Source organism: Scomber scombrus, chromosome 12 (genome assembly GCF_963691925.1).
Source record: "Scomber scombrus chromosome 12, fScoSco1.1, whole genome shotgun sequence".
NCBI lineage: Eukaryota > Metazoa > Chordata > Actinopteri > Scombriformes > Scombridae > Scomber > Scomber scombrus.
This window is the reverse complement of record NC_084981.1, coordinates 26,132,397-26,143,410: the sequence shown is the minus strand read 5'-3', so window position 1 is coordinate 26,143,410 and position 11,014 is coordinate 26,132,397. Positions and strand designations below refer to the sequence as shown.

General features: G+C 40.7%; 1 protein-coding gene across 1 annotated transcript in view; it reads left to right on the top strand.

Moving 5' to 3' along the window:
• gfra1a (gdnf family receptor alpha 1a) overlaps nt 1-11,014 on the top strand; it is a 139,089-nt gene that overhangs the window by 95,750 nt on the left and 32,325 nt on the right. Inside the window, 3 exon segments of the mRNA XM_062429916.1 lie at nt 6,842-6,966; nt 6,968-7,021; nt 8,831-9,003. Coding sequence (XP_062285900.1) covers nt 6,842-6,966; nt 6,968-7,021; nt 8,831-9,003 — 352 coding nt within the window.

The window sequence follows — 11,014 nt, the reverse complement described above, 5'->3', positions numbered from 1 at the left end:
GACATAACTACTCATAACTTTATTCATATAGCACCTTTCAAAACAAAGTTACAGAGTACTTTACAATTTAAAAAAATGCAACATGCAAGTAAAATATCCAAAACAAAACTATAGACGATATACAACAAATTAAATAACACAACAAATACCAACAGTTAAGAAAAAGCCATACGTTAAAAGTGAATCTAAAGAGATTTATAAGATGACACTGAGTTTGTCCTCCTGAGATCTCCAACATGTCCACATATAGCAGGGGTGTCAAACATGCGGCCCGCGGGCCAGAACCGGCCCGCCGAGGGGTCCGATCCGGCCCACTGTCCTTCCTTCCTTCTTTCCTTCCATCTTTCCTTCCTTCCATCTTTCCTTCCTCCTTCCATCTTTCCTTCCTTTCATCTTTCCTTCATTCCCTCCTTCCTTCCTTCCTTCCAGAACCGGCCCGCTGAGGAGTCCAATCCAGCCCACTGTCCTTCCTGTGTTCTTTTCCTTCCTTCCTTCCTTCCTTCTTTCCTTCTATCTGTCCGTCCTTCCTACTTGTCTTCCTCTCTTCTTTTCCTTCATTCCTTCCTTCTTGTCTTCTCTTCCTTTCTTCCTTCCTTCCATCTGTCCTTGCTCCCTTTCTTCCTTCCATCTTTCTTTCCTGTCTTCTTTCCCTTCCTTTCTTCCTTTGTTCTTGTCTTCTCTTCCTTTATCCCTTCCTTCCATCTGTCCTTGCTCCATTTCATCCATCCCTCCTTCCATCTGTCCTTCCTTCCTTCCTTCCTTCCTTCCTTCCTTCCTTCCTTCATTCCTTCCTTCCTTCCTTCCTTCCTTCCTTCCTTCCTTCCTTCCTTCCTTCCTTCCTTCAATCTGTCCTTCCTCCCTTTCTTCCTTCCATCTTCACTTCCCTTCCTCTCTTCTTTTCCTTCCTTCCTTCCTTCCTTCCTCCCTTCCTTTTAATGATCTGGCCCACATGAGATCAAATTGGTCTGTATGTGGCCCTTGAATGAAAATGAGTTTGACACCTCTGACATATAGGAACAATCAGTAAGGTGCACAGAGTTTCCACCAGTAAAGATGATGCTTGTAGAACTCAAAATAATAAGACCTAGTGAGATGAAACTGGGATGAAAATGGCTAATATGTCTTAAAATCAGTGTTTTTTTTTTTACATCATTACATCTTTTCTCTTCCTAAATGTTTGCTCATAATGTGCTCCGAGGCATTTACAAAAGTTCATCCAATCAAATGTGACTTTATGCGGACATATTAAAACCACACTTCACTATTTGTGAGTCACAGTAGCATCATATGGAGAGAGATTAAAGAGATAAATGTTTTGATATCAGTCTGAGTTTCCATGTCCAAAACAATGATGCTGACTTCCACAAATTTCATTCTGGATAATCACAGAAAACTTTAAAGTGTAAAATCTTAATCTTAAAATCTTAAAATCACTTCTAAAACTCACAGGTAACCAGTGAAGAGCAGCAAGGATCGGTGTGATGTGTTCACTGTGATAAAATACTGCACATACTCGCTAAAACATTGATGGATTACTTCTTATTACCTCTGAGAATTCACTTTTTATGAATGGATGTAGCAAAGATCATGGGAGTACTAACCAGGCATCTTAAGGCCGCTGGTGGCCGTTAAATGACTCCGCTTTCCTCCAAATAAAAAAAAATTAAGAAATAAAGGACAGATGGCGGATGGGAGGAGAGAGACACACAGGAAGAAATGAGAGAGATGGTAGCCACAAGAGAGAAGTTTAGAGATGGATGGTGATCATGATGGAGAAGGAGGAAGGGAGGAAATGATTGGAATAGATCCAGAAATTCATAAAAAAGAAAAAAAACAAACAACAGAGAGCCAAACAGAAAATTGGGGGGGGGGGGGGGATTGGGTGAGAGCGAGGACAGTCCCGAAGATTTAGAGGAGGGAAAAGACGGAGAAGAGAAGAAAGATTAGAGGAGATGAGAAAGCTTGATGAGTGGTGTTACGGGAGGGGAGGTGATGGTGGTGTTGTGGGGGGGTTACCGAAGTGGGTGAGGTCAGAATCCGACCCCGTGGTGTCCCATGATAATTGAAATTAGGTGAGGGGGGGTGAGTGGTGAGTGGTGAGTGTGGGGGGGCGGAGAGGGGGGGGGGGAGCGCAGCGGCACTGGAGGAAACAGGCGACATGATAATCAATTTGAGGCAGAATCGGAAACATGAGCCACTGGGGGGGCCTCGTTCCCCCTACCAGGCCTCCAGATGGCCCCGGCCCCAACCCTGTGTGGGCCCTGTCAGAGTGCACAGTGTGTGTCTGCATGTGTGTGTGTGTGTAGATTTATGTGTGCATGTTTGTGTGTGTGTGTTTTGAGAGACGATGCCATCTGCCAGGAGTGCAAGGGGAGTTCAGTAGATGTAGGCGCTGACACTAGGGGCGCAGAAGAGTACTGATAAGATACTGTGTGTGTGTGTGTGTGTGTGTGTGTGTGTGTGTGTGTGTGTAGAGAGAAACTCCCACTACGCTGTCATTGACGAAGAGATTTGTGCACATCTTCCTCTGACTTCTCTTAATGTTTTATAGCACAGTAAAAACACACTTCCTCTCTGTGATGATACTAATACTTCCTTCAGGGGTAAGAAGCTAAAGTTTGTCTTCCACACTGAGACCCGAAATCAACCCCGCGGGGGGATGATGATGATACCAGATATTTATTATGTCCGTCATCTACCGCTCATAACAATTTTTATATACTGTAGTAGATCAGTTTTGCTTCACAGAGCCAGCGTGTGATTGATTAGCTTTTCGTTTAAGGTTTTTTTTTGAATGATGACATAATGAGTTTAACACCATCAGCAAACAATTAATCAAGGTTTTACTCTATGAAACACAACCTGACTGAGCTGTGATGATGATTTTGGTTGATAACTTGGGATGAATTTGACATTTTCAGGACTGGTAAATTATTTTAATTAGAGCCCGACCGATATATCAGTCAGCAGATATTGGCCTATCACAGATATATCAGTATTGGTGAATATGTTGTGCCGATATTTAACAAAATATTTAAATAAATAAACTTCTATAGGCAGCATTTTTTGTATATTTGCTCATTTTTCTTAAATCAAGTTTAATATATGTATGTTTTTTTATAATTATTAAATTACCACCAGTGTTTTTACTGTTTCACAGCACTGATAAAGTTTATTGTTAGACTGTAAAATATCATTCCTGGAGTGTTTGATAACCAGATAACCACATATAACATTTCCGGTCAATATAATCGATATCAGACTTTTTTTTTTTGCTCCCTAATATCGGTATCGGCATCAGCCCCTAAAATCCAGTATCAGTGACATCCAACATCTGTTGATGTAACATGGTGTCTGTAGAGCAGTTATCTTATATCAGAGAAAAAAAACGTTGATATAAGATTTATTAAAAAAAGACCAAGTGCTCCATTTAAGTGCTTTTCAAGATGATGAAATTGTCCACAGAGAAGAAAATGTTCCTTTTTTTTAAGAGCATTATTTGGTGAAGCATAATGATTTAAAAGGCTGACTGGCTTTGACTTCATAAGGACTTTAAACCTCTTGACATTCACTAATATTATAAAACAAACTATTTAAGTTGTGTTATTTGCTTTTTTTCCTCCCTCTGCTTCCTTTAGTTAATGTCGGCTTTTGTAGTTTGTTCTTTTGACCGGGAGTCCTTTTAAAAAGAAAAAAAAAGAAGAGAGATGTAGATCTCAAAGTACTGCCCTGTTTAACCCTTCTGTCGTCCTCCCGGGTCAAATGGACCCCATCTTTTTTTACTTTTTCTTCTTTCCTTCCTTCCTTCCTCCCTCTTTCTTAAATTTTTTCTTCGTTCTTCCCCTCCTTCCTTCATTCCTTCCTTCCTTCCTTCCTTCCTTCCTCCCTCCCTTCCTTCCTTCCTTCCTTCCTTCCTTCCTTCCTTCCTTCCTTCCCTCCCTCCCTCCCTCCTTACTCCTTTCCTTCCTTCCTTCCTTCCTTCCTTCCTTCCTCCCTCCCTCCCTCCCTTCCTTTCTTCCTTCCTTCCTCCCTCCTTTTCTTCCTTCTTCCTCTCTTCTTTCTTTGACTCGAGGACAACAGGAGGGTTAAATGAGCTGAATGTAAAACATATGATTCAAAAACACCAAAAAAAACTCAATTTAGTGCGAGGAATCCTCATTTTTTAGGGAATAATTAGTTCAAATTCAACATTTGAAACCTGCAAATACTCATAATTGCACTAATTCATGTGTTGATTTGATGTTATAAAAAGTTTTTGCAACTGCAGCATAACAGGAATGATTATGTAACATTTAAATTTGCACAGAAGTCTTTGCCTCTAAAAGATGCCATAGATGATTGGGCAAACAGAGAGGAGAGAGGGGCAAATTTAAGGGGTGAAAAGTGAAAGGGGGCATTTAAGAGGAAAAGGTGAAGCAGTTAGAAAGCCATCAGTGTCTCTTTCCTCAGAGGCTGCTGGACGTTTTTGGGGAAGCATTCATCTTAAAGATCTCCTCCTCTCTAGTAGAGTAAATAGTCTCCTTTCTGTCCTCAATTAATACATCAGTAGACCCTCAACCCCCCCCCCCCTCCCTCATGTTATTGTGTCCCCTTTAATCCCCCCTTTTCTCTTCTATCTCCTCCGTCTTCCCCTTGAAGTGTTGAATCTTATTAACACCGTTCATTTGGCACAACACAACGCTCTTATCAGCTGGTCGCTTTCGTTGACATGCTTACACTATAGTGCTCCTGCCCCCCCCCCCCCCAACCCTAGTTTTTAATTGGTGCTCATTAGTGGATAAAAATAATAATATAAAATGCTGTTTTTGCTCAATTTTCAACCAAAAAAAAAAAAAAAAAAAGCAGGAGGGGAGAAGTCTATGAAAATGTTAATTAATAGCGGATCGAGGAGAACACTGGCAATTAGTGAAGGCTGACAGATAAGCAAGGCACTGGAGACTTTGACGACATGCATATACATGCACACACACACACGCACACACTCACACACACACACACAGCAGGGTCATGTAAACGAGGGCCACTGTTTGATTCAGGCCAAACAGGAAGTAACATCATAAATAGGGGTCTTATTCTTAGTTAACATAAACACACACACACACACACACACACACACACACACACACACACACACACACACACACACACACACACACACACACACAAGATACACAGATACAGACAGTAGAGTGTGTTGCTATGGTTATCCACCAGATGTGAGAAAACATTCAGCTGTCTCTCTCTCGCTCTCTCTCTCTCTCCTCTCTCTCTCTCTCTTCTTCTCTCTCTCCTCTCTCTCTCTCTCTCCTCTCTCTCTCTCTCTCTCTCTTCTCTCTCTCTCTCTCTCTCTCTCTCTCTCTCTTTCTTTCAGTTTTTATATTTGTTGTGCTTTTGTTGTAACGCAGCATCCTGGGGAGGTTAAATTCTTGTTGTTTTTTGTCTCAGCGTGTTGTGTAAAAAACCTAAAAAATGCTGGATTTTTTAGACCAGTTGTCGTTGATATTTGACAGTAAGTGGCAGGTGCACTGTGTGTGAGTGTGTGTGTGTGTGTGCGTTGTGTGTGTGTGTGTGTGTGTGTGTGTGTGTGTGTGTGTGTGTGTGTGTGTGTGTGTGTGTGTGTGTGTGTGTGTGTGTGATACCTTACATGCAGGATTGGTGGGATTAAAGGGGTTAATGTGGGATAATAAACTGCAAATCTTAAGTCACATTCTTATAATGGGAGTCCCTATGTCAATATGTAGTAAGTTCTAACTACTACCAAAGTGTCAGTATGTTGTCTGAGTAAGGTTACTAGATTAATACAAACTCATAAACTCAGAACTAGAAGCAGATTTGTCTTTATTGGCCAAGTATGTTTGTGCATAAAATTAATTTGACTCGAATTTAATGGCTCTTAAGGGACTTTTAGGCAAGATACTTAACCCCAAATTGCTCCCAATGGCTGTGACAACGGTGTGTGACTGTGTGTGAATGATTAGTTTCCCTCCTGATGAGCAGGTTGGCACTGTGTGTGTCTGCCGCTGTCATCAGTGTATGAATGTGTATGAATGGGTGAATGTGACATGTAGTGTAAAAGTGCTTTGAGTGGTCAAAAAGACTAGAAAAGTGCCATATATATATAAGTACAGTTAATTTACCTGTAAACTAGAAACAAATAGTGCAATGGTGCTAAGCATGCACATAATGCTGAGATAAATGTTGAATGGTTAAAAGAGTCCAGTCATTGTTTGTGTGATTGTTGTGCATGGGGAAAAGATTTTGGTCAGTAGGCGTCATATGACATGCGGCTCCAGCAGTGGCCGCTTGTTTTTTTACTTTGACTCTAAAACATGGATGTATTAAAGAAGACTAGCGGTTAAATATGGCGCCTGTTCATTCCTATAAATGAAAGTTGCTCCGTGGCGCTTGAAGCCATCAGCCAGTGTGCGTCACATAACAGACCTGGTAGCTGTAATTACACAGTTTGGCCACTACAGTATGTGTGGCGCTGTTCCTGGAACTTTCTTTAACTTCCCAGATGTTAACTTTCTGAAAATCAACAGGCCTTCAGGTGGCTTTATGACAACTTTGTTGTTTTCTAATGACCTACTGTGCTGTCTTGTTATTGCCTATGCTTCTATTTTTCTGATAAAGATGAAATATTCTCATTTTTAATTATAGAAACTGTTCTTTCTCCTGACTAGAGTCTCCTGCCTTGTTTGTTACTGATGAAACGCTGACTAAGTGATTCATTAGCATCATAATCTTGATGACATCTGCTCAATTCTCTTTTTTTCCCTCAGTTTTTTAACCCATTTTCCTCTTCCCTTGTGTCTCCCCTCCTCTCTTCTTCCCCCTACAGGTGAGCCTGCAGTGGCCAGAGAGAATAACTGTCTGAATGCCGCTAAGGCCTGCAACCTGAATGACACGTGCAAGAAGTACCGCTCAGCCTACATCAGTCCCTGCACCAGCCGCGTCTCCACCGCGCGAAGTCTGCAACAAGAGGAAGTGCCACAAGGCCCTGCGGCAGTTCTTTGACAAGGCGAGCCACTTCTGACACGAGCTTATGGGGGGGAAAAAAAGAGAGAGACTAAAAAAGCACACCCACACACACACACACACACACACACACACACACACACACAGACACACAGACACACTGGAGGTTTTCCAAACGACTGATATCTGATAAAAGCTGAATGTGCGACATAAAGGACCCGCTTCAAAGAAAGAATGATATTTGAAGTGGATAAGTTAGAGGGGTTGTCAAAATCACAATAAATAATCACACAGGCCCTTTTTGTAAGGGGGGGGGGTTGGTTGTTGTTTTTTCGAGCGCAAAGCTTTGACATTGATTCAGTCATCAAACACAAAAGATGTTGTTTCTGTCTGTGCCATATTGTAAAAAATGATGCGAACCATTGTAATTACAATCCAGCTCCCATGATGTCCCTTTGGAATAACTTTACTGGGATCGCTTCAAGTATGCAACAATATGAATAAATAGAAAAACTACAAAGAATGCATGACATTGTTAATCTTAGTGTGATGTATAATTTTGTTTTCTTCTCTAGCAACAGAGAAATCTCTCTTTTTTCTTTCTCTCTGTCTGTCTGTGTGTGTTTGTGTGTGTGTGTATGTCTGTGTGTGTGTGTGTGTGTGTGTGTGTGTGTGTGTGTGTGTGTGTGTGTGTGTGTGTGTGTGTGTGTGTGTGTGTGTGTGTGTGTGTGTGTGTGTGTGTGTGTGAATAGCCGTAAGCTTCAAGTTTTCTTTGAGTTGGATATAAAACTATGATGACATGCTTCTTTTGTGGCCCGTCCGTCTGTTGTTACAAACCCCAGTGACATCCACACTGTCATTCAACATTAACATCAGAATTTATGCATATTTTTTATTCTACTGAAGCGATCCTGAAGAGGCGAGGGAGCAAATTTGGACATTTTTAACATAAAAATCCATTAAAACTCTCCCTTTTTCTGTCATTGAAACTTCTACATTTGCATTAAAAGAGTTGGCCGTGTTACAGTTGTCGGCTACGATCGCATGTTACCACCTCAGTGTTTTGGTGGTTGTTTGTTTTACTGTCATTGATGCTAAACTAACGGGGGTTGACAGAGCTGATTGAACTGTTGCTCGCGGTAAGTGATGAATTGTGAATTTCCAACAGTGACATTGTTTATCTGGAATAAACAGAGGGAACTGACAGTGAGCATGAGCAGCCGACGGCACCGAGGATGCTCCACAAAGAAAAGAACATCTACAGCAACTTCAGACCTCAGACTTCATCAATAGAAAAATTCAGGGGCAAAAAAAAGTATCTCTGGAAAGGCAGTGCTGCAATATGACTAAAATAAGAAAAAAAAGTCTAGAAATGTTGTTGAACTTTAAGGGCCTGATTTACTAAGATCCCAAATAGTGGGTACTAAATTGCGTGCACGGTGCAATAGATTGCGCGTCTCGTTTGCGTGCTTTTTGCAGGTGATCTACTAAGAATAACTGTAAATGAAACAGGTGCAACAGGGTGCAGACAGCAGTATTTAAATGAGGGTTTTGTGTCTTTATGGAGAGTTTGGGACGAGCAGAAAGCTGCAAGCGCAAAAATGAAATGTGATTTTGCATTTTCTCCTCCCTGTATTTTGCACACTGGGGTTGAAACGCCTTATATTACATTCATTATGGCAAACGTACTAAATACACAGCGCATTTAATCTTACACATTTGAAAGCTGCAAACTTCAGTGCTTGCACCATTTTTTGCGGGTGATGTCAAGTTTGCACATGTTTTTACACATGCAGACCTTTAGTGAATCAGGCCCTAAGTGTAATGTTGTGTTGTTTCTTGTGTTACTCAGGTTCCTCCGAAGCACAGCTACGGCATGCTGTTCTGCTCTTGCCCGCTCAGCGACCAGACGGCTTGTTCTGAACGCAGGCGTCAGACGATAGTTCCCGTCTGCTCGTACGAAGAAAAGCAAAAACCAAACTGTCTGGAACTGCAGGCCACCTGCAAGACCAACTACATCTGCAGGTAGGAAACGATAGACCTTTTAAAATATTTTATAGGGTATTGTGTGAGAGAGAGAGAGAGAGAGAGAGAGAAAGAGAGAGAGAGAGAGAGCAAGAGAGAGAGAGAGCGAGAGAGAGACAGAGAGAGAGAGAGAGTGTGAGAGAGAGAGAGAGAGAGCGAGAGAGAGAGAGAGAATAGAGAGAGAGAGAGAGAGAGAGAGAGAGGAGAGAGAGAGAGAGAGAGAGAGAGAGAGAGAGAGAGAGAGAGAGAGAGAGTGTGAGAGAGAGAGAGATAGAGAGCGAGAGAGAGAGAAAGAGAGAAAGAGAGATGGGAATGGCATCTAAGAAGTCTCCGAGTGTGGTGCTTCATGGTGTACATTTTGACCCCCAGGCCACCATTATACCATAGCATGAAGTACAATGATGTCTACACAGACAAGTAAAGGGCAACACAAACCTCTAGTTTATTATATGCTTCAAAACACCATCACTGTCACCACATGAGGCTGAAGTGTTGATGCATCTATGCACCAGCAACACATCCGTATCATGCATGTTACTTCTGTCTGTGTGGAGTGTCCATAAGAAATGTGTGGTGTGTGTGATGGGTGATATAGCCAGGGTGTGTGTTATATATTATACATAATGTTCAGACCAACTTTAGTACATTTCCAACCATAAAACACAGAATCATCTGTCAACATTCAACAGTGTAGTCCTGCACTGACTAATCAATAGTGTTTCTTTTGTCAACGGAAATTCTGACTAAATATCGTCGTCAACGAACCTTTATCACGTGACGAAAACGAGACGGAGACGCAACGTAAATGCTGGTCATGTGACGATAACTATAATTAAATATATAATGCAATATTGTTGACGAATAAAAACGAGATTAAATGTGTTTTACAAAATAAAAACTCTGCTAAAATGTCTCGAGACGAAATGTTATAACGTTATTTCGTCTCGTTTAGTTGCGTTGTTACTGTTATTTTGCAGTATTTCTGTTTCCTGTGTCTCACTTCGACGTCACTTCCTCAATCCACACTCGCGGCATTATTCAGAAGATGCGGCTGCGGTAGGTTAACGTTAACGACAGACAACTGACACAGAGAACGGGACCGATGGCCGGCCAGCTGGGGTTATTCTTGAGTCTATAATAATAATAATATAATAATAAGACAACTTTGTTTGAATTGTGAAATGGGTTTGGCTAAAATTAAATGTTGGTATTTATACTTATAGACTATATTGACTGGGTTAAATATAATTGCGTTACTAAAAAGAGACAAAAATACAATTTTCATTGACTAAAACTAGACTAAAATAGTCACAGATAATTTGACTAAAATAAGACTAAATCAGACTTTTAGTCGACTGAAACTTGACTAGACTAAAAAGAGTATGAACGTGACTAAAACTAATAAAAGTAAAATGACAGCTTCACACAAAGACAAACTAAGACTCAAATTAAAACAGGCCGCCAAAAACAACACTACTAATCAAAAGCATACAAGCACATATTACTGGTAGAAACGGCTGAAACTAAAGATTGTTTTCATTATCTGCAAATTATTTCTCACTTAATTGTGAATAATGCACATTTTAATTTCTTAGGAATCAAGGAGACGGTTTCAAATGTCTCGTTTTTTATGATCAACAGCCTAAAAATCCCAAAATATTTAGTTTAACATCACGTACTTGAGAAGCTGCAACCAGCTGTTCATCAAGGGTTGCATTGAATTTTTTTATTAATGGATTAATAAACTAATTCTTGCAGCTGTATTCATATAATACTTTGTGGTTTGTACCATGTTGCTTTGTGTTAATACTGCTGTTTTCATTCTGAGGGAACAAAGAAACTAATTAGTGGATATTTAATGAAGAAATGTGTCTCCGAGAGTCTCTGAAACACACATGCTGACTTTTGTCACTTTGGAGGACTTATTGCATTGATTTGCTGTATATTATAATGCACTATAATCCTAATCTTAACTCTAATCACAACTGTTAGATCCCAATCCTATGTACAT